Raw genomic sequence first — 24,841 nt, forward strand, 5'->3', positions numbered from 1 at the left:
CTGAAAATGTAAAGTCTCTAAAGAAAAATTCAAACTAGACTGTACATAAAATAAATTATTGAAGCATGATATTATGAACGATGTTAGGAGATAAAAAGAAGCAATTGTTTCATTCTAATCGTGCATGTTTTTTTGGAGCCGTAAAAAAAAAAATTAAATCACAATTTATACTAATTTATACAATAGTACACTAACAAATTGTGATTTACATTTTTTTACGGCTCCAGGTTTGCTATGCTTGTCTGTAGGCACACACACAAACACACAATCATAGCAATTCTTCAAACAAGAAAAAATTTAGTGCAGGACTTGATTTTGTCTTTCAGGATTTGATTGGATGATTGTGGCTTGCTATTGCTGTGATGTCATGTGAGTGACAGGTTGTCACGCCCTCGCACCAGTAAACATATCATCAGAGAAGAAATGTCACTGCAAGAGGTGGGGAAGTTATTTTGATTAAATATTACAAGGGTAAATGAATTAAAAAAAAAAAAAAAAAAATTATGTGCACGGATAAATCATATATAATAAAAAAACTGTAATATTCCATAAAAATATAAGAATTGTCAATTGTCATCGTGAGTTTAGAGCAAACCAAGCCTGAGACAAGTTCTGAGACACCAAAAACACTTATGAGCTGCACATCTGTATATAAGCACAATGACGCACTTCACTCTGCAACACACAGCAGATGTATTTAAAGTGGTCCTTAATTATGAGTTCACTTTAGTTAGTGTGTAATGTTGCTGTTTGAGCATAAACAACATCTGCAAAGTGACGACGCTCAAAGTTCAATGCAAAGGGAGAGATTTTCTTTTAAAGAATTCGCTTAAGGGCTACAAGAAACGGCTGGTAGGAACTACAATAAGTTTCTTCCTGGGTTAGTGACATCATTAATCCTAAAATTTTACTCTGTCCCCGGGAACACGCAACAAAGGGGGCGAGGCCATGTTGGTCTGCTTTAGAGAAGAGGAAGAGTTGTTGTAGAGTGTTGTTACCATGGCGTCATTTTATGCCGGACTGCTTCATAAATGAGGGTCAATTCAACGCACAAAAGATTAACATGACGGCACATGCTAGTCGTTGAGTTGAATCAACTCCACAGCAACTACATAAATTTATCCACTAAACATTCAGAAACTTCCAGTTGCATTCTAAAAGTTGTAACTTCTTCCTGAGTCTCTCCATCAGTGTCCGACTCCGGTTTGAACAATGTAAGGCTGAACACCGTTACTAACAATCCTCATTTTGGCTGCGTGAGATTCTCCAGCTTTGTTGTTGTTGAGCAACCGAAGCTCGAGCTGTTAAAGCTCCGCCCTCTTCTGGAAAGCAGGTCAGGAGTAGAAGCTCATTTGCGTTTAAAGTAGGGCTGCACGATTATGACAAAAATCATAATTGTTGATTATTCCCTTGAAATTGTAGCTGCGATTATTAATTACAATTATCACTATTTACATTGAATGATGTTTTGAATAGCTTTATACCATTGTTTGAAGCAACTGCATGCCATATTTTTATATGAAAAACAAGCTGAAAACACTCTTCCTAAAAAAAACGTATTGCTTTTCTATAGCATTAAGCCTCAAATGTCAACTAAACATTGGTTTGGTTTCTTCTTTAAATAATAAGTAAAAATATGCGTGGTGTTATAATGTTATACTAAAATTAAAACAATGGGGAAAAAACCTTAAGACAACCTGTGGAAAGAAAAAAAGTAGAAGGCACGCAGAATAATGCAAGTGCACTTTTTTTTGTAATTGCGCCTTCGAACGATTACGTAATTGTGGCATTCGTAATTGTTATCACGATTAGAAATTCGATTAATTGTGCAGCCCTAATTTAAAGTGACACAAAAACAGCATGTTTTTGCTCACACCCAAATAGGGGCAAATTTGACAAGCTACAATAAATGATCTATGGGGTATTTTAAGCTGAAACTTCACAGAAACATTCTGGGAACACCAGAGACTTATATTACCTCTTGTGAAAAGGGACATAATAGGTCTACTTTAAATATATCGCACTAAGCTACGTTGCAATTTCGATTTTACTACGATTAATTGCTCAGCCCTAGTACAGACAATTCAGACTTTGCACACAAGCCATCACTGTAATTGAGTGATGAACTAGACTGATTAACAGATGAAGAACCAGCCAGGGGTTGAAGAATGTGGCTTACTCGACTAATTTCCTGCCAGAATCAGAGGTGATACTCCTATTCACAGCTTAGGTTAGAGTTACAGTGGCATGAGGGCTGGAGGGATATGAGAAAGACTGTGTTGCACACACTCATGCAAAGCCCCACCATATGCAGGGCTGAAACACAAGACGTCGGGCCCCCAGCACGAATAAAATATCCATGAGCTTTTCCGGAGATATTCTCCACCCTCCTTCCTAGTTCTTTGTTTCTCTTTCTCCCACTTTCCACAGCCAAATCCTCGCTCTGCGCTGAAGATTAAACTGTGGGAAGCCATTTTGTAAGGTCGATCAGAATGCCAGAGGCCTTTAAAAATATATCTCCATCCAACCTCATATAAATAAGTTGTCAGCCAAGAGGGTAAACTGGAATGCTAAACCTCCTCATGTGCATGAAAAGACAAGGCATTTCCTCAGGCAAACAGTACAGTAGGTCAGCCGCTCCGACTTCCACATTGGATCCGCCAAGCTCCCCTAGGAAGAAGCACAACGATGGGGACAGGCGGACAGACTTCCCCATCACTGAGTCACCAGGCACGGAAAGAAAGGGAAACCTGAGCCATACCTTGAGGGAACGAGTGGTTAAAAGCACAATACAGAGGAATGAGAGAAATGCATTCAGTCGGGAGTGACTGGAGGAGGAGGACATCCTGAATCTCATGTGTGGCGCATTAATCACAGCACTGAGCCAACACCAAAGAGACTGCAACCTTATGGCGACAATGCCGACAGATGTCCGCCTGTCTGTGCTCTTGACAGCTTGTCTGACACCATCAGAAGTACTCGGATACAACACGCAATGATGGTTATTGTGCTTTCAAACAAACTTTAAACTGGGTCTGGTCTGCAATGAGAAGGCTAATTGGTTCCAGAGTGTACTCAACTCACAAAAGACAGGACCAGCAGGAATTAGCCAAAAAAAAAGGTTGAAAAGAAACAGGTTATTTATGTTGGTCAGTTTAGAGAATTGCCCTCGGTCAGTATATATATGAGCGATGCTTACAGCGACACTGATGAGCATCTGCTCCGTACGGAGACAAGAGCTGAGAGGATTTCTCCCACCAAAGAAAAAAGCTTAATATCGCACTGGCCTACTTACGTGCCATGTCAGAGCGTGAGAAACATTATACTGAAAAGTAGAGTCTTAAAGTCTGACAGGCTGAAATAATCCCTGCATTTAGTGTTTCTTGTTTACAACAGCTGAATGTGTCCTACTGCAGTATGTGTGTCCGGCAGTAACCTGGGGGAGGTGGCTGTGTGACCCCTGCAGTAACCTAAATCCAGACGAGGCGCGTGGGAGCCGGCCAGGCTGCTGAGGGAGGCTAAAATCACCATATGAGCTCTTCATCCTGTCTGGAGGCCCCACAGACTTACGGCACTGTATAACACAGCACTGTCTGCAGCTGACCACAATGCAGTCTCACAGACACATGAACACAAAGACCTACCATGTCACACATTTTTATCAGGACAACAGGTTGCATGACTCCACACTTCTAAAATATTTGTAGGGATAAGGTGAATTTGTCAGGACATAATATAAGTAAATAAATTAGGCAAATCTGACAGCTTAGAGGTTTGCATTTCTCACAAAACTTAACACCATTACTAGCTGTGATAAAATACAGTCATCAACCAAAAATTATTCAGACATTTTTGATATCTTTGATATATTTTTACTAGTGGGTGCAGGACACTATAGTTCATTTATGTAAGTGAGGATAGCAAAATAAAGTAAACTGACATATTATACCAAAAAATTCTTTATACAGTGGACTACCAGTAAAATTGATAAAAATTTGGAACCAAAAATTATTCAGACACTTTGAGCTGACCATGTTTTGCTTAAGTGTTATCTGACATAATTAAGATTATTTTTTTCTGACACAGTTTAACTTTGAGATCTTGTCATATTTTATTACCATTATTTTATACTATAGTGAATAAACTGAGATAATGAATGAAATGTTCAAGGTGTCAGAATAAATTTTGGTTTGACAGTTTATGCTGCAATTTCTATTTCTTTGAGCTAAGAAGGTCTAGGAATGGGTCAAGCAAGTTTGTGAGGATGAATGAGTTTGACTTATCTAGTTCTTTCATATTTTTAGGGGCTGAGCTTGAAAGGGGTTGAGTTTAGAGACCCAAAGGGGCTCAAAGGGAGTTTTAATGTGCAGAGTTTATTAGCCAAAGTGTAATATGTAATTATCTATGATAAAATTGCAATTTTTGTTTTAAAGAAGTGTTTTAATGATGTGTTCATTTGACTGATAAAATCCTATAGTGTCTTATTATTCGAGTTAAATTTGATTAAATGTAAACATCTGACAATGCACAATTTGACACTGCCCTAATAAAAGGTAAAAATGCCCCAGAAATCGATTTAAGGTGGCAAATATTACCCCTTAATAATAAAAAAAAAGTTAATAGCTGTCTAGGGTTGGGTACCGAAACCGGTATGTAACCGGAATGAATCAGATTTTGATGCCTCATTTTGGCTGCCACTGAGCCAGACTCGCACATCACTTGTCATATCACAACTATTCAGTGTTTTCAACCACATAATGTTTATTTTAGGTCTGACATTTAAATGCACATAAGTACTAGCAACATTTAAAGTTTGTAAAATACACACTGATGTCTATGGAAGCAGCAATAATAATCCTTTCAATTATAATTTGACCGTTTTATTCATATCAGATAGTTCATGACATAGTTAACAAGTGTGTAAATATTTTGAATAAAAAAGGAAAAACTTAATAAAAGCGATACATGTGTCATACAGTGCTATTGTGCCTGCGGTGTTTCACGTGAGAAGCATGACACGTCACCTTAGAAATAAGGTGATGCGTTCTAAAATAAAGGTTACCTTGTGCAGGACACGTAATAAGTCAAGAGAAGTGTCGTATTTTGCCAAAGAAGGCAAATATGGTCATACTTCTGCAAAAGACTTGCTGAAACTTGAAGCTGGTTCACAGCACACCAAGAATACTGATTACTTTGCTGTTATTAGTACTGTAACTGTTATTTAGTGTTAAATTATTGTAGTTGGGTTAGGTGGCTTAGGTTTTATTATGAATTTGTTATGTGTTATTTATTTACGTATATTTATGTTATGTGTTTTGTATTTACTTATATTTATATAGTATGCTGTAAACTTGTAAACTTCTAAATCTTGAAATACTAAAGTCATTGCTTTAGTTAACAATTAACCCAGTAATAAAGATCACATAATAGAGGTCAAACGATTTGGTTGCCAGAGCGAGGGAACATAACACAAAGTCTCATACCAATCATTCTCACCTTCATGACTCTTCAGTTCAAGGTGTAGTGACTTACATAAAGGGGCGAGTCTATCATAACACATAAGGTTAAATGTGTGACTTCAAGTGCATAAACATCACAAATACATAACAAAAACCTTGAGTTCAGAACAGTGGTTCAATACTTCTGACAAAATAAAAACAAGAATGGTTTTAACACCAAACAACATAAATGCTATAGCGGTTTGAGTCATATGTGGTGACGACAAAATGTGCATGAAACAGCACTTTAACATTGCAACACGGGTTAAATATGCATGTGAAATATGCATGTAATAGCATGATAAAAGTAACAATGTAAAATATATATAAAATGCAACCAATGTAGTCACATTGACTATTTTAACAATGTTTTTACTACTTTTCTGGACCTTGAATGACGGTAATTTCGTCGTTTTCAATGGAGGATTAAAAAAAAAAAAAAAAAAAAAACAGATTCATCAAAAATATCTTAATGTGTACTGAAGATGAAAGAAGGTCTTACGGGTGTAGAACAACATGACGGTGAGTAATTAATGACAGAATTTTCATTTTTGGGTGAACTAACCCTTTAAACAGACATAGACTTTAGAAGTTACACTATCGTTCAAAAGTTTGGGGTCATTAAGACTTCTTTTTAAAGAAATTAATACTATTATGGCTTTCACAAAAATATTAAGCAGTATTTTCAGCATTGATAAATCAGCACTGAAGACAGAACTTGTGAGACTGAAGAATGGAGTAATGGCTGTTTAAAAATTCAGTTTTGCATCACAGGAATAATTCACATTTTAAAATATATTAAAATAGAAAATTATTTTAAATTATAATCATTTCACAATATTATCCAATAAATCAAATACTTGGTGCGCACTTCTTTCAAAGACATTAAAATAGCTCACCACAAAAGTGAGCCTATACAGCACTTGGAATTACATGTGGCCTATATTTGGGAGGTTAAACAAACAACATTCAAGACATTTCTTGTTTTTCACCATTTTAATCACCTTCTAGCTAGAGCTGCATGATTCTGGATAAATTGAGAATCATGATTTTTTTGTTTCGAACACAATTCTCCGTCCTGACAAAATGTTAATTGCTGCAGTCTATTTAAAATGTGTAATTAATCTGAATGAATTATTTAAAAAAGTAGTTTGAATGAATGATTCAATGACTCGCTCATAAATACTTCACCTGTTTCATCACTGGATGAATCAGCGTTTTGAACAAATCTCTTGAATAATTCAACGACAAATACATTTTTAACAGTCGCTTGTCGCTGTAACGATGTAATCAATACAACTGTCATCTGAAGCATGAAGTTGCTTTCAAAAGTGATTCACTCTATTTTGATTGCTTCTGTAGACATCAGTGTTTATATCCCAACTATAAAATTCTATCCCAGTTATTTGTAATACAGAAATAATGATACTGTGTGGGTAAAAAGACTATGAAGCTGTTTCATACCTATACATGACAACTGCTCTCTCAGGTCAGCGGCAGCGTCAACGCAGATTTGTGTGATTTTGTCAAAGGTTTAATAGACAGGCAAGTTGTTGTCATTTAGGAATGAGATAGAGTGGATGTTTGAATCGAGACTGTGATCTTTTAATGATTAGCTAATCGTGCAGCTCTACTTCTAGCTTTTTGCTAATCATTTCAATGGTGAAATAGTTCACAATAATTATGCTAAAATTGTTTTAGATTAATTCTAGCATGAAAACACCCATTTATTTTGCAGCAGGTTTCACTTACAGGTGAGGAATACTAGCAGCTAAGCTCTAAAAGCAAACAAACACAAACTCAAGTACATTTCCTCTATATAAAAACTATCCGTTGCTTTCATTCCCGCTGCTTTCCTAGAGGCATTTATTTACACAGGACGGGTGACGGCCTGGCTCTGATCAATAGTGTCAGTTTACAGTCTGTCCGAATAAACAGTATCCCCTACAAACCCCCCAGCTGGACTTCACATCAATATCATGCACAGGAATGTCTGAGAGGCCACATGCTCCACATACCTACACAACCATGAACATGAAACACTCATGTGCGAGTGTGCGGGAGGACAGGGAGAGAAAAAGATAAGGAACGGGGGAGAGGAGAGAGAGGAAACAGGCCAGCAGGCAGCACGTGACACAAAAACGATAACAGCAGACCGCTGCTAGTGTTCCTTAATGAATAAGCAGGATTCCCCAGTGTCTAGCCCTCTGCTTCTAGCACAGACTCACAGTCACAGGGGGCAGTAAGCCTCTTTTCACCCTGCTTCTTGTGCCTGATGCCTGGCACAGTAGCTGGCCATGCCATGCAACTACTTCATATGCAGAACATAATCCAGGCTTTTTTTAACAAAAAAAAAAAAAAAAAAGCCATTGAACAAATGATTATGGAGAGGCCGAATACACTCAGGAGTTGAGCTTGCAAGGGAACATGGGGTGTCTCATAAATCATTCATAGCGTCTACTCTACAGTCAGCACATCAAGCCAACATAACAGGCAAACATGGCTGCATTTACACTGCAGGGTTTAATGCACAGTTCCCATTTTTTGTGCAACCTGTTTAGACACCGTTAAAATAGTCCATGTGACTACAATAGTTCAATCTTAATGTTATGAAGCGACGAGAATACTTTGTGTGCAAAAACAAAACAAAAATAACTACATTATTGAACAATTTCTACACGGTTTTTGTTGTATAGACAGTGCAGCAGCAGACAGGGTAGAAGAAATTGTTGAATAAAGTCATTTTTTTTTGAGTTTTTGCGCACAAAAAGTATTATCATTGCTTCATAAAATTAAGTTTGACTACTTGACAGTATTCATAACATGCACATAATGCTAAATTTGCACACACTAACTTAGGGTCCGTTCACACAGAACGCGTTTTTCCATTCCAAAGCGCTACTTTTCTATTGTTAAATGGAAGTAAGCACTGGCTAGATGGACGTGCTCGCGCCTTACATCTTTTGAAGTGTCTCGCACATGAGCGGCGTGTTTTTAAGACATTGTGTCAAGTTAAAAGAATTTCAACTTTTACACATAGTGCTGCTAATCAATGTCAGTTTCAAAACAGTGGACCAATCAGAAGACCTCGGAGGCGGGGCAAGCACTGCAAGCTTTTGTTTACAGTAGCTAGTTGGCATGACAACTGTTTTTGCATGGCAATGTGCCAGATGAGGCACTTACAGTGGCTTTGTCCGGATAGCCAGTGTGATTATTTTCATTTTGTCCATGTCAAAAATAGTAGCTATTTATTTTGCTGCCTGGCTATTTCTGTCATTGCATCATGTCTCAAAAGCGTGTCGAGACCCTCGCATTCTGCGCTGCACTTTTTCTTTTTTCTTTTTTTTTAAACCATTCCTCACATTTTTAGATGCAAAGACATGTTCGCCTTAGGCGTGTGTATGGTTTGTATTTATGCTCTTTTCTTTTAATTTCTTCTCACTGCAAAATATATTTCAAAACTGTTTGACATGTAGGATTAGAACTATACTTTGTTTGGACATATATAGATAAATTAAAAAGAATGCTGTTCGAGTGGAAATTACTGATGAAAAATTGTGAAATAAGAATCTGATGAACCCGAGTGTTCGGGCTTATTAGATACATATCAGAATTAAAACATATAAAAACAGCCCAAATTACATGCAAAAAAAATCTGTTTTGGACCAGAGCTGAGAACCACTGGTTTAAAACAAGACTTTAAAAAAAACTTCTAGATCTAGCATTTGATAATGAGTAATTATTCAACTATGTATTTTGATCGGATTGAACACCACACCTAGAGTCTAGTTAAAGAAATGCTAATTGTGAACACATCATTTAGTCTATAGAGGCTTTAAGGAACAGCTTTGCCAAATCACCTGGTAGCTTTACAGTTTTTGGAAGTATACAACAGAGTCTCACCAACACCACAAGTTAAACACAGCTGTTTTGCAGTAACAAGCAAACATTTTTTGAAGTCTGAATGCTCATGGCCTTAAAGTTTACTATCCCCATGTGTGTGAGTGTGTTTAAAAGTAACAGCAACAGTGAAAAGTTATAACAGAAGCAGAATACAAATCAAGGACTCTGTAGTGTTTTGCATTTTTTTACAGTTGCATTCAGACTGCCTTATTCATTAACACAACAATAAAAACCAAACTGCCCAACTAATCCACAATCCCTTCAGGGTGAAACACAGTAGAAAACATGTGAAGTCAAGTACTTTCTCAGGGCATTATCAGCAAAGACCTTTCCGAGTAATGAGGAAACAACAATGAGAAAATAAGAAACTTGCATTTCTCCCTGATTACTCTGTAACCATGATGAGGGCAATAACTTCTGAGCGAGCCAAAAAAACAGCCAGAGGTGCATGCTTCAATGATGACACAAATATTTACAGAATTATCCCCCTCTTTTTACCACTCTAATAAAATTACTGAGGGGTATAATGAGGCTAAAAATGTCAATTCAACTCAATCTGACAACAGGTTTATAATTCAGACTATTCACAACGATAAAACAAAACATTAACAAATGTATGTTTTTATTGTTGTGGTCTAATAATTATTTAATTATTGTGTCAAAAGTATAAATATGCAACAATTAAAATGTGGTTCTGCATATCAATTACTGAACACCTAACACAAAAAATATGTATTATTACTGTGAAGAAAAAAACAAAACAAAACACTACCAGTTAATCACTAAAAGAAGATATCTCAGAACAGAAGTCACATCCTACTTCCTGTTGTATGAAACATGAACCCAAAGAAAGACGGACATACTAAAAAACGGAAAATAACAAAGAAGAGAAACTTGGTGCAAAATTACATCAACAGATGCAGAAATTGACACACAATTAAAAAATGAAAATAGAAAATTCTAGTATTTCCTTTTGGCCATTAAACATAACGCTATATTTAAATGTACTGAAAAATGAGCGAGGAGGAAGTCAGAAAATATGCAATCTTCGATCTTTTCTTTTTTTCAAGGAACTTGATCTGATCACTGCATAGTCTTCCTCAGGAACAATGACTTATTGTCTATGACCCCTTGCTGATAAGGTCGCAAAAAGCATACTGCTGTCAAAGCCTTCTAGACTATAGTGCGAAGGTGTTGATTGTCAACACTTGTCAGATGGCATAAAGCCATTACACAGCAAAACTACCAGGAATCTGTGAGTAAAAACGGTGATGCAAGTTGACTAAAAACAATTTTAACCATTATTGACAAAAGATCACGTTTTTAGACAAGCACGTGGGGTTAGGTACAAGAACCGGTTCTTTCGCCGATACTGAAATAATCTGACTCGTACCATATCACACTGAACCTTGTGAACATAACAGTAACACTGAGCTGTTATGTTGCATATAAGGCTCATGAGACTTAACTCAGTGTTGTTATTGATTGGTTGTGCACAAGTTATGAAGTTAAACATTCATGAGTTTTGTGTTAATATGTTACCACATTATTGTTTGTTTTTGTTTTTTAGTATTCCAATATAGGCTAAAGTTGGGTCCAATTTTGAAGGAATTCACCTGTGCCACCAGTAAAAAGGCTGTGAAAATTCATAAAAAAAAAAAAAAATAGCATTAATTGCAAGAATAGCATTACATGTATTCATCACCAATGTATGTTCTGCTGAAATCTGAAATGATCTCATTTGGCAACACTGTTGAAGGCAGTAAGCGCAGTAAGAATTGCATTTCATTTTCCAAATATTTCCTCCTAAAATGTACTGAAGTAATCATCAAAACCACCCAAAAACAAGGGTGAGTAGTAGGCTAGTAGTAGTTGTATAATTTTATTTAATGCCATGTCAGCATCTGAGGCTATTTTCATGGCAAAAACTTGATTACAAATATCACATAAATACAATAAAAACCAAGCAAACAAACAATATGTAAGATTTTTGCAGTAAAATATCCAAAAACCACTAGGCCAGTGTTATATATTTTGTTCAGTTAAGTACTTAAAATATCCCAAATGTTTCCAACTATTTGTAAATTGTGAGAAAATTGCGATTTTAACCAAGGATACGGGACGTGTCCGGGAGTCGCCTGTCAAACGTGTCATATCAATGTTACCCTTGGTTTTATTTTGTAGAAACCATGGAAACACTAAAGCCGTTTTAATATAGTACAGTTTTATTAGACAAGGGAACAACTGTTTGGTTACATTTATAGACAGAAAACTAATCACTGTTATATAACTCAACAAGTTTAGTCTTATTGTTTAAATCTAATTTACCATGTACCATGTTTTCACCATGCCTCAGAGAAAAACACTATTTTGTCAAGTAGCTAACATAGCATAATCAGATGCAGCTTTATTTTTAGTAACAGTAATACAGAATTTTCTCCATCATACAATACGTTTTAAAATTAATTGCATGCCATTTATCAACACAAGCCAAACAGCATTTATTATTATAATATTCTAAAATCGATCTAGCTTACTGCAGTGTGTAACAAGTGTCTCACAGCAGCCGCCGAGTAACATTATAACATCATTTTCAACACCGTCAAATGTATCTAATATGACAAACAGCGCTATGTTACCTCATACGCTTGACCGGAAGAAGTGAAACGGCAACTGCGGCATAAAAGTTTCGCTGCACGCAAGGCGTGTGTCACATTCGTCTCTCATTAGCAATCGCTCCAGCGGCCTCGTTCAGCTCCAACAACACTCGTTCCTGCTCTGCTTCATACTACAGTAATGTTAATAATCGCATCCATGAACATGATTTCTGCCCAAGACCCGTCCCGATACTTTTCCACCGGCTGTGAGGTGAAGACAACATTTCCCAAAATTTCCGCACTCAAACTCGCCGTCAACAAGCTACACCTTTGTTTTGAATAGGCGACCTCTAGCGGCGAAAAATCTACATATCGTAGCTTTAAAGCAAAAATGCATGACTCAGTCTTGAATGACCTATATGACATCTTGTGAACACCACTTGATCAAATCTGTTTTTTAGGGAGATTAAAAGTCTGAGATTTCTGGATGGATTTCATGTAATTTATTATTTGTGCACATATCCCATTCTTCTTGCCACTTATTTAATATATAAGGATTAATAATATGTCTGATATCTGAGGGAGGAATTTGACATTCATTTACTTCCTGATTAAAAGCCTCCTTTACAGCTGCATCAGCTCGCTCATTTCCTAAAAGTCCAACAAGGGCGAGTAAATGATGCCAGAATCTTTATGTCATTTCGAACTTTCTACATGTATGACTTTCTAGAGTGGGAACCGAACTACACTGGAGCCCAATGACATTTCTCAAAATATATTTTATGTTCCACAGATGAAAGAAAGTCATATACAGGGTTGGAACAACATGAGTTTAAGTACATGAACTATCCCTTTAATGAAATCATTGAGGAACCAGAATCATTAAATTGCTTACAATTCCCTCACTTGCTAAATGTTTAGGTAGCTACTGTCTATAAACAAGTATAGATGAAGTTCTCTCTCATTTACACAAACTAAATGATATATCAGTTTGAAAACCATTACGTGAAACAGCCGAAAACATACCAGCAAACACAAGATGCTTAGAATAAAACTGAAAAGTAATGTTCTCTCACCCAACCGCCTAAAGGGAGCACTGCTGCATCTACTGATGATTATCATACAGATAAAAATCTCGCAAGCTTTTTTCGGTTACCCAAATCCTCTGGGTTTAAACGCCCTGCGAGACTAAACAGTGAAGCAGCCATTGAAGAGATTCAACACTCATTGTTTCATGAGACAGACATTCCTTGTCCAATTAGAATTCCTTTCATGGGCCCAGGGGGGAGAGCAGCACAGCTGGAGGCGCTGGGTTTGTCTGCAGCCCGAAAGCTCTCCACCTCTGCTGTGGACATCTCTTCCACAAACAAACTCTCAAGTGGCCACAGAGGAGACACAAACACATCTGCGTAAAATAAAGACCAGCTCATTCAGGAACAAAATGTCTTTATATGGTGTTGTCATCACCTCCATCAAAGTAGTTCATTGTACATGTACAATGTTGAGCTTGATGTCAAAATAGTTCTAGATAAAAAAATGGGTCATGGGAGATGTAAAAAAACAACAACAACATTATGTCCAACTAAAACTTGGCATACATCAATGGTCAACAGGAAAGAATGGAAAGCGCAGTAACACTTCACAATTTCATTTGACACAAGTTAACTACATTAACATGAACTAACAACAAAGTATTTATTAATCTTAGTTAATGTTAATTTCAACATTTACAAATACATAATTAAAATCTAAAGTCATATCTGTTAATATTTGAACCTGAGCTAACATTAACATTAAATGGTTGTATTTTATTAACTAACATTAACAAATACTGTAACAAATGTATTGTTGGGTAATGGTAGTTAATGCATTAACTAACATTAACCAATGGGACCTTGTTGTAAAGTGTATCCAAAGATATAAAAAAGAAAAATATGTGTAACCTTGTCTATTTTGAGTCTATAATACGATATAAAGCACATAACCTTGCATTTTTGCATTTACTAATCTGTCTATTCCACAAACTTTAAGGGCACTGATATGTCAACAGTAGATTTGATTTACAGAGACAAATGTAAATCCAATCCTTCAGGGCACTGTCACCATGTCTGTGATGATATCATGGAGATCAGTATGCATCAATCATATCCTGTTCATTTCCAAGCAAGGAGCGATTTCAAAATAGTAGGGAAAAACATCCCCAAGAAAACCCCATCGGTCGATTGTGAAACGGTTTCTTAGCATTTAAAGATCAAGCACTGTAACCCTTTGTTAACTTGCTTCACTGAGCAAACATAATAAGCAAAGACACAACACAAATAGTCTGCCACAAATGGTAGTCTTAATATCTTAATATATTACGGAGACACAGCCATCCAGATGATGGGAACCAAGAAAACAGCTGCCTCTGCTTCCTTCATCCGGTTAATACTCAGCTGATTTATGACTAATCCAACCTAACAAACCATGCACGGGAAGCTGCTTTCGGCTGATAACGCTCACATAAGTGAAAATAAAACATGTCCATGGACTATTATGCTGTTTATAGAGATTTTGATTAAATGAAAGACTGCTTATCGTCTTAGCATGCGTTTAGCATGAAGAGCCAGGCTGCTGCAACTCGCCCCAGCAGAAGCTAGCAGGATAGTCAGCCGCTTAGCCTTCCACACACACATGAGCGACAAATACACAGCGATAAGAACGTAACTAGAAGTATGAAATGATAATTAACTCCGTAATGATTCAATTAAAACGACAAAAGAGCTTATTTGTCGGCGTTTTACCTGTCAGTCGGATTTTGATGCTTGACCCGTTCCTTCGAGTCCCAGGATTCGACATCACTCCCACAAAATAACCAACCAACTTTCTCTCAGGATAAACCCAAGACGCTCGCTTCAAGCGGATATAAAAACGTATAAAAACGCGCTACGCTAATATGTGGGCTGTGCATGTGTTTCTAGGCGATAAAACGGTATTATTTCCGTCTGGCAAATCCCCTGTAGCTTTCAGACTTAACAACACAGGCTAACATTTTTTTGAGCTCAACGGCGTTCTGACATCACGTTAGTACAGCTGTACGTGCACGTACTCGCGCTTGGGCGTGCGCGCGCTCTTCCGCATGGCGCTGGCGGCGCGTTTGTGGTATGTGATGTAAAAGGATATTAGTCATGTGCGTTCTGATTATGTCCAAAGCTGAATTACTTTATGAAAAAATGTACGTTGGCAATTTTTTAAAAGATGTCATTAAAATTATTTTAATTAATGTTTACATTTTTAATGAAGAAGATAGATAGAGGACAGACAGACAGATAGATAGATAGATAGATAGATAGATAGATAAAGGTCATTTTGTTGCATCCAGTAATAGTTTAAGTGCATAGATTAGCATTTGGTAAGAGGTTTTTGTTTTGGCTTGTAATAAATAGGCTAACCAGATGATGAATGCAGATGATTTACATTAAATTTGCATGATTCTGAATGCATTAATTGTGGCTTGATAGTTGTCATATGGTAGAAGCAAATGCGGTTGGTCTGAGCAATTGGGGAAAAGGATTGGATTTGAGGACTTTAGCAACTGGAAACAATAGAGCCATTTAATAGTGTTGTGCGGAAGAAAAGCCAATCCACATAAACAGCAGGCTAATGAGGGAGGCAGGCCACACACTGGCCTTTTTCAATCCATCACCACTTTAATGAGAAGAAAGGCATTGTGCTCTTGGCATTATAATGAAATGTTTTTGATCTGAAGACTCATTAAAATGGAAACAAATACATATTAACGCAATTAATCAGTTCATTGTGTGGGATGCAGTGTGGTTTAATGATGCACAATTCAAAAATGAACATGTTGAATAAATAGAAACATTCTTGATCGATTCTTAAGGACATCTTGTAATTATGGCATGTCTTGACACTTTGGAGCTCGTGCAGATATTGATCAAAAAATATTGCTCGTTTTGAAAATCCAATGTGACTACAGGCGATTAAAACTAATATATTGAAACTATATTAATGATACTCTCAGGGAAAAAAAGATTCAGTGGGTTTCCATATAGAACCCTAGGATTCTTGATTCAATTTAAAGAACACTTCATGCCTTAAAACTTAGCATAATACTTACGTTTAATGGTTAATTTTAGTGCTAAAGATGCTTAAGTCATAATATTTTATTTTATATTTACATATTATAATATTTATATTTTATGAAATCAATTAAAACTAAATCCAAAAAATTATCCCATGATGAGAATCCCTAAGAGGTTCTATATATGAAGCGCCTGACATTTCTAGTTTTAAGGTTCTATTACTTTAATTTGAGTAAAATTTAATTTTAGTTAAAACTTAAATTGCAAGCTTTAGTATTAGCTGTGGTAGCATTTGTGTGGTTTGGATTTTAGAGAGTGATTGCTACACTAGGGCTTATAATTAAAGGGATAGTTCACCCAAAAATGAAAATTCTGTCATCATTTACTCACCCTCAAGCTGTTCCAAACCTGTATGAAATTATTTGTTCTGCTGAACACAAAGGAAGATATTTTGAAGAAAGTTTGTAACCAGTTCGCTTTGGGGCACCATTGACTTCCGAAAAAAAATAATAATATGGAAGTCAATGGTGCACCAGAACTGTTCAGTTTCCCACATTCTTCAAAATATCTTCTTTGTGTTCAACAGAACAAAGAAATTCATACAGGTTTGGAACAACCTGAGGGTTAGTAAATGATGACAGAATTTTCATTTTTGTGTGAAATATCCCTTTAAATGCCTGAACTGAGCAACAGTCATCAAGGAAGGCTAACTACATTCACAACTAATTATATACGAGAGAATGTTTTAGAATGTGGTACATGTACTGTAAACTACCCCAAATATGAAATAATGCAAACACATTCAGTGGATAGACAGCTTATCGACCTAATTTACTCACTTAGTTGAGATGTTGATGTAGCTCACTTCTGCCATCTCTTGGTCATGTGATAAATGCAGGAATTGATTGATTGCCAACTGAAACAGACAAAGCCTCTGAAACTAAAAGAAAAGATCTATTAACTGACTGAACAACTGATGGAGCAGAAAAGGAATTGAATGAAAGTGTTTGAATAAATTCACACCCTTTCAGGGGTTCCCCCTCGATAGAGATTGCGTGCAGGTAGAGATTGCTGGGTGGGGTTGTGTGGTTGTTGGGAGTCCCCAACGGTAGACATCGTGTTCCGATTGTGCGTGCCTTGTGTCCGTCCCCTACGCCACTGCCAGTGATCTAGCCATCTCAGAATATAGCCTACTACAGAGTTTGGATACCTAATTAATGTATGTAGTTGACAGGAACAGCTTCTGTGTATCCAGCAGCATGTGTGTGTTCACAGCTTTGAGTTAACACTCTTATTAATGAATCCCTCATGTTCACACAAGCTTGTGTTTATACATAGGCCTAAGTGTTGTGAGAGTGGTGCAAATAATAATAAAAAAATCATATCATCTAACGAAATCATTTTATTAGATGATGTATGTTATAATAAATTATAAAATAATAAATAACTCAGTTGGTCAACTCATCCACTTTTTTAATCAATAGAAAAATAATATAAATATAGATTTCTAGATAAAATCTATATTTAATCACTGGTAATAAAGTCATGAATGCAAATCTAAAAATCGTTTCTAACTGATAAAAAAAAAAAATAGGCTATATTTACAAATTATTTAATCATTGACCTATTGTAACTTCTTTTTTTATACTCAAAACAAGAAGACACAATTTGCAAATAAGGGTAATAAAAATAAACTTAATCTTATGCAGTTTTATTTCTTAGCACATTTTAAGTATATGTTAAGATATTTGGACTAGAAAAAAGACAAAAATTATGATTTTCTTTGCAATGTATATTGAATAAAGACATCCTTATTATTTTTATATTCAGCCACATAGAATTTCTAGGTGTTAAAAGGATAGTTCACCCAAAAATGAAAATTCTGTCATCATTTACTTACCCTCATATTGTTCCAAACCTGTATGAATTTCTTTGTTCTGTTGATCACAAAGGAAGATATTTTGAAGAATGCGGGAAACTGAACTGTTATGAGGCACTATTGACTTCCATAGCATTTTTTCCAGTCAATGGTGCTCCAAAACAGCTTGGTTACAATCTTTCTTCAAAATATCTTTCTTTGTGTTCAGCAGAACAAAGAAATTTATACAGGTTTGGAACAACTTTGAGTGAGTGAGTGATGACAGATTTTTCATTTTTAGGTGAACTATCCCTTTAAGCATGCTGTGTTTCCTTTATCCAACTGTGACTGCTGTGATTTCAAAAACTGATGAAATTAGATTCATATTAATTAATAATAAAAACCAACTGTGAAACCAGCTCTAAGACAGCAATAATATCACCGCTCTGTGTGGAGAAGAGTGATGAGCTTTAAAATATCACATATTCCTAGTGGGGAAATTGGTGCTGGCAAGACCAAGAACACCAAAAAGGTCATGCAGTACTTTGCCAGTGTGGGTGCCACTAGAGAGAAGTCAGATTCAAATTTCAAGGCAAGCAAGTAGTTTTGATGTCCTCTCTGTGGAACAACACACCCTGTTCTATAAGTCAAGGGTTTAAACTGAACCATTCATATTCTTCCCTGTCCTAAAGGCTTTAGCAATGCTAAAACCACCAGGAACAACAACTCTTTTCCATCTTGTCCTTTCTTCTCCTAACACAAAGGAAACAGCATACAAAGCTTGCAAATGCATTAAAGCAGTATCTCCTCAAGTTAGTTCTGAATCACCATGTCATATTTATTCAAGAGACCATTTATCTGAATCCATTTCTAATCTGGTTGGTGAAAACTTTGAGAGGTGACTGATTATTGTCATACACTATTTTAGGACCTTCAAAGCTGCTCTGTGTGACAATAACCTGGGCAAGTCTGGCAACTTTCTAAAGCCAAAAGGATGAAACAAAGTTCCCAAGACTTATTTTGAGCTGGTTCATTATGCTGGAACTGTATCCAGGAAAGAAATATTTCTATGTTGTTGCTAGATTGTCAAAGAAAAAGAATCCCATGTGGGACACAACATTGCAGGATAGCTAAAAACAAAGATCCACTGAATGAAACAGTGGTGGGCCTGTTGCAGTCCTCCATGCCTCTTTTGGCTCAGCTCTTCAAAGCAGAGGAAGCTGCACCAAGGGCAAAAAAAAGGGCCTCTTCCTTCCAGACTGTTTCAGCTTTCTATATACTAGTCACCTGTAAGTATAACAATATCCCTCCAAAACATGCACTTGTTTAAGTTGATATTTTCTCAGGCTTTGGCCCCAACAGGGGAGCTGAATAAACTGATGACCACATTGCAGTGTGCCAAATAAACAATCAGTTCATTTACATCCATGTTTTGCATTTTATTCATTTATCTTATTTTTGAATTTTATTCATATTTATTAATTACTTCTATCTCTTTTTTTACTTTTACTTTGTCTTTTAATGAATGTCCTCTGTGTTTGTAAACAAAAGGATTTAAAATGTGCTATATAAATCAGGATTTATTTATTTACTTACACATATAGGAGTTCAGCCATTAAATTACCCGATATGTAATCTGGATTACATAATCACATTCCTAAAATTAAATACTTGTTAAAATACTTTTTTATTGATTACGTGATTACTTGATATTCACAAAATGGCAGTAAATTAGAAAGTTTTCCGGTTTTGTGGAATTGCACAGACAAGAAAGGCCACTAGTTAGGCACTAATTAGTTACATTAAAAACTGGTCACAGCATAAACAAGTTTTCATTTAATTTAACGTTGTTAAGATATAATTGATAATTAGCTTTTCATCATTGTCCAAACCCCCTGCTGTTACACAAACCCCAGTCTGAGAAAGCCTGGTGTATGTTTAATGCACTTCACATTGTTGATAACAGAGTGGAGTAAATTTTCTTTCTCTTTGCATTTTTATATAAATATACTACAGGATTATTCTATTCAAATCAATCTGATAATCAAATCAATGTAATAGAAAACGTTACTAACTGCAGTATATATATATATATATATATATATATATATATATATATATATATACAGTACTGTGCAAAAGTCTTAGGCACGTTAGTATTTTAGTAGGTTTATAAGCAAGTTATTCATTTTCTGTTAATAATTGTAACAATCCAGTGAAATTTTTATAAGCACAAGCAATCTGACAACAGCCGGTACTAAACACAGAGATCTGATCTCACCATCATTGAATCTGTCTGTGATTACATGAAGAAACAGATGAAACTGAGACAAACTAAATCCAGGAGAACTGTGGCCGTGTCTCCAAGACATTTTAAGAGACCTGCCTCCAAAGCTACCTGAAAAACGATGCACAAGTGTACCTGGACAAAAGCTGTTTTAAACGCAAAGGGTGGTCACACCAAATATTATATATATATTATTTTATATACCGATTATGACCATCTTCCTAATATTGTGTTGGTCCCCCTTTTGCTGGGTTAAAACAGCCCTAACCCATCAAGGCAGGACTCCACTAGACCCCTGAAGGGGTCAGCATGGGCACCCTAACTAGTCTGCGGCTATGCAGCCCCATACGCAACAAACTGTGATGCACTGTGTATTCTGACACCTCAAAAGCATGGAGGAGATTCCAGGAGACAGGCAGAGAGCTGGACAGGGCCGTAGAAGGTCCTTAGCCCATCGGCAGGACCGGTATCTACTCCTTTGTGCAAGGAGGAACAGGATGAGCACTGCCAGAGCCCTACAGAATGACCTCCAGCAGGTCACTGGTGTGAATATCTCTGACCAAACAATCAGAAACAGACTTCATGAGGGTGGCCCAAGGGCCCGATGTCCTCTAGTGGGCCCTGTGCTCACTGCCCAGCACCATGGAGCTCGATTGGCATTTGCCATTGAACACCAGAATTGGCAGGTCCGCCACTGGCGCCCTGTGCTTTTCAGATGAAAGCAGGTTCACCCAGAGCATGTGACTGATGTGAAAGGTTCTGGAGAAGCCATGGAGAACGTTATGCTGCCTGTAACATCGTTCAGCATGACCGGTTTGGTGGTGGGTCAGTGATGGTCTGAGGAGGCATATCCATAGAGGGACGCACAGACCTCTACAGGCTAGACAATGGCACCCTGACTGCCATTAGGTATCGGGATGAAATCCTTGGACCCATTGTCAGACCCTACGCTGGTGCAGTGGGTCCTGGGTTCCTCCTGGTGCACAACAATGCCCAGCCTCATGTGGTGAGAGTATGCAGGCAGTTCCTGGAGGATGAAGGAATTGATACCATTGAATGTCCCCCACGATCGCCTGACCTAAATCCAATAGAACACCTCTGTGACATTATGTTTCGGTCAATCCGATGCTGCCAGGTTGCACCTCAGACTGTCCAGGAGCTCAGTGTTGCCCTGGTCCAGATCTGGGAGGAAATACCCCAGGACACCATCCGTCGTCTTATTAGGACACTGTCAGGCATGCATACAAACACGTGGGGGCCATACAAACTACTGAGTAACATTTTGAGTTGCTGCAATGAAATTTCAGCAAAATTGACTAGCCTTTTTTCACTTTGATTTTCAGGGTGTCTTTGAATTCAGTCCTCTGTAGGTTGATAATTTTCATTTCCGTCAAACGATGTGGCATCCTTTCGTTCCTAACTCATTACCCAGTCCATATCAGTATAGATATCCAGATATTTTTCCCCATTGAGATCTGATGTGTTTCCAAAGTGTTCCTTTAATTTTTTTTAGCAGTGTATATATATATATATATATATATATATATATATACTGTATATATATATTCAAATACATTCACCAATGCACATCCATTAAGCAGCACAGATTGTTATTATTTCAGTATACACTCTTGTGTTGTTTGCGATGCACTCTTAATCCTGCACCTGGCAACTGGCATGTAACAGTGTCCTAAAGGGAATCTGCATTTCCCAAAAAGGCTTTCCTAACAGACCTAAGTAGTTTAAGCAGAAGCTGTCCTTGTTAAACAGTAGCTCTCTTTCAAGTAAGGCATACAAAAAAGACAAGACAAAAAACTACATGAAATCCATTATAGATATTAACCCCTTGTCTCTCCCTATTTCAGAAATGGCCTCATTGCCAATGAGAGAAATGTGAGAAAATTCTTTCAGCTCAAACACGGTGGTAAAATATACTTCTTGAAGTCATTCCTTTCTATCCTTTTCTTAACTGCAGTGTTTTAGTTTCAGGGTAAAACTTTGCTCAAAGTGGCTCTCCAAGAGAACAAGATAAAGACCAAAAAAGAGAAGCTGTGAGCTGCTCTGGAGAAAACAACTGAAATTTTGTGTATCACTCTTTCCAAAGAAAAGCGTTATGCAGAGAAAAGAGTACATGACTGTGTCTGTGTGGTTTTCATTTTTAATGTAAATGAATTGCATTTTTACACCCTTAGGAACAAAATACACTTGCAGAAGCTGAGGAGCGGTGATGAACCAGCTGAAGAAGCAGAATATCAGCATGAAAGAACAGATATGAAAGAGCCGTTAGAGTAGGAGAAGAGGGCTGCCAATGCTTGAAGTGCTAAAACGAGCAAACTAATGGACCTGAGAAGGGACTTGGAAGGCTAGGAATCGACTCTGGCAAAGCTAGAGAAGGAAAAACAGGTGAAAGCAATCAAGGATTTCACTAAAATATGGCTGTAAATTCCCCACACATCTGTTATCATGTGTGAAATCAAGCAAACACATGTTACTGATTGACAAATTAAAATAAAGTAACATAATGATCTGAAATTATTCAGTTTATTGGCTCCAAAATACCTGCTGTGGCTCTAGGGCCTGGATCAAAGCATTGCCAAGGCCCAGAAGGAAAAGAAAGATCTAGAGAAGCTTCAGCAGGTAAAGAAAGCCAGCCATTACTGGTCAATAATTGAAGCTGTTATCACTAGAAAAAGAACATCCAAGATAACAACCAAGAAGGACAAGAAGCACAGACTTGAAGATCTCAACATTATCTGTTGAAGTTAATGGCTGTGCATTTTTGAGGGGGAGGTATATTTACATTATGAAAGTGATTGAAATGTTTATAGATGTCAGTCCCATGCAGCAGCGCCAGTTCTAAAAAGAGCAGTTGCAGAAAAACCTTGCAAGCTCTCAGAAGTAATGCTGTTTCTAGATGACACAGATAAACAATCTCAGGACTGCTTATGAGGAGTTTCCTCGGAAACTGTTAAGAGAGATGAAAAGGTAATTTCTGGTATTGCAGGCTCTCAGAGAATTTAGAAACTCCTTATACAAACATTATATAATATGAGTGACAATTGAACTAAATGTCAATGTGAGTTTCTCAATTTATCTGCTGAAAAGTTTTTTTTTCAACATCAATGTTTTTTTGTTTTTTTTTGCATCTGTAAAGGAAACAACATCAAAGTACACTAGAGTTCTTCTAAACTTGTCTGGAGAAAGAGGTCAGAGGTCATGCTGAAGCTTTGAGGACCAAGAACAAAATGGAGTCAGACTTGAATGAAATGGAGATCCAGCTGGACAATGGCTTTAAGAACAATAGTGAGCAGGAAGATCTTCAAGAGACTGTAACAGCAGAGCTTTGGCCCCACTTGTGTATGAAATTGTGTTTTGTATGAAATAGAAATCTTTTGTAATAATGTAAGTCTTTACTTTTGATCAATTAAATGCATCCTTACTTAATATAAGTATTATATTGTATTTCTTAAAAAAAAAACAAAAAAAAACAAAACAAAAAAAAACTTTTTACTGACTCCAAACTTTTGAACTTCAATTCATAAGCATTTGTGCACTCTAAAAATGCCGGGTTAAAACAACCCAAGTTGGGTTAAAAATGGACAAACCCAGCAATTGGGTTGTTTTAACCCAGCAGCTGGGTTAAATGTTTGACCAACCTGCTGGGTAGTTTTTTTTAACCCAACTATTGTTTAAAATTACTATATGGCTGGCTTAAAATGAACACAAAATGGGTTGGAAATTAAAAATCAGACACATAATTACTAGAGGCAACAATAATAAACAAAAGGTGAATGTTTATTATTATAAAATGGTTAGTTCCTGTCCTTGATTCTGATTGGTCAATAGCTGTGTTTTATTTACGATTCACCGAATGGTTCTGTGTATCACTACACAACACCCTTAGCAACCACTCTTAGCAACGTAAACTGTATGTTCTCAGTTGATATTGTGCATTGAAGCTTACTGTATTATGTAGAAGAGTGTTGTGAGAAAGAGATCGAGTGAGCGAGCTTATTACCTGCATTCAGATTTAGCACTTTCCTTCAGGTCAGTCCTTTGTTCCTAATAAAAAATCTGTTTAAATATCTGATGTATTATCCTGTCCTTTTAACAGTTAAGGGGTTTTCCCGTGACTGACAGCGCTAGTCAAAGTATTTGTCAGTAGCGTCTTGTTTTGTGTTCACAACAATTCAGTCTTTTCAATGTAAAAGTCTTCGCTACTGACTGACACATTCATAAAGACAGTCTTTGCCGCCATCTAATGGCGTAATAATGTAACTTCTGTTGCTGTTCACGGTCAGGGACTATTTTTTCCAGCAGAATGAAGGCTTTAGGGAAAGTTGCTTCATCAAAGTTGCATTGATACATATTTTTGGCTTTAATATTTGTATTATGTGGTAACTGTTTTACAAAAGCAATAAGGTACTCAAAGCTAGTGCTGTATTGTGAATAAGTCACGGCTGAAGGGCGTTGTTAGGCACGACGCAAAGCGGAGACCTTATCTCGCACCTTATTGCTTACATAAGAAATGTAATAAATGTTAATTGTTGAATTATTATTCATTAAACTTATTAATAAATGTTAATTTATTAAACATATTAATAAATGTTGAT

At 36.7% G+C, this 24,841-nt stretch overlaps 1 protein-coding gene and 1 long non-coding RNA gene across 4 annotated transcripts in view; one reads left to right on the forward strand and one right to left on the reverse strand.

Annotated features, from left to right (window-relative positions):
* smurf1 (SMAD specific E3 ubiquitin protein ligase 1) overlaps positions 1-15,047 on the reverse strand; it is a 44,962-nt gene extending 29,915 nt beyond the window's left edge. For all 3 annotated transcript variants that reach the window (XM_051887623.1, XM_051887622.1, XM_051887621.1), the window contains exon 1: positions 14,782-15,047. In XM_051887623.1, the coding sequence (XP_051743583.1) occupies positions 14,782-14,836 (55 nt within the window). In that variant the 5' untranslated portion in view covers positions 14,837-15,047. The remainder of the gene's footprint in view (positions 1-14,781) is intronic.
* A 3-nt stretch (positions 15,048-15,050) lies between these two features.
* Positions 15,051-24,533, forward strand: LOC127509127 (uncharacterized). The gene is made up of 3 exons (XR_007929151.1): positions 15,051-15,139; positions 22,421-22,631; positions 23,383-24,533. It is a non-coding gene; the product is annotated as an uncharacterized LOC127509127 (long non-coding RNA).
* Positions 24,534-24,841: the final 308 nt, after the last annotated feature.

This window comes from Ctenopharyngodon idella, chromosome 3, assembly GCF_019924925.1.
Source record: "Ctenopharyngodon idella isolate HZGC_01 chromosome 3, HZGC01, whole genome shotgun sequence".
Lineage (NCBI taxonomy): Eukaryota > Metazoa > Chordata > Actinopteri > Cypriniformes > Xenocyprididae > Ctenopharyngodon > Ctenopharyngodon idella.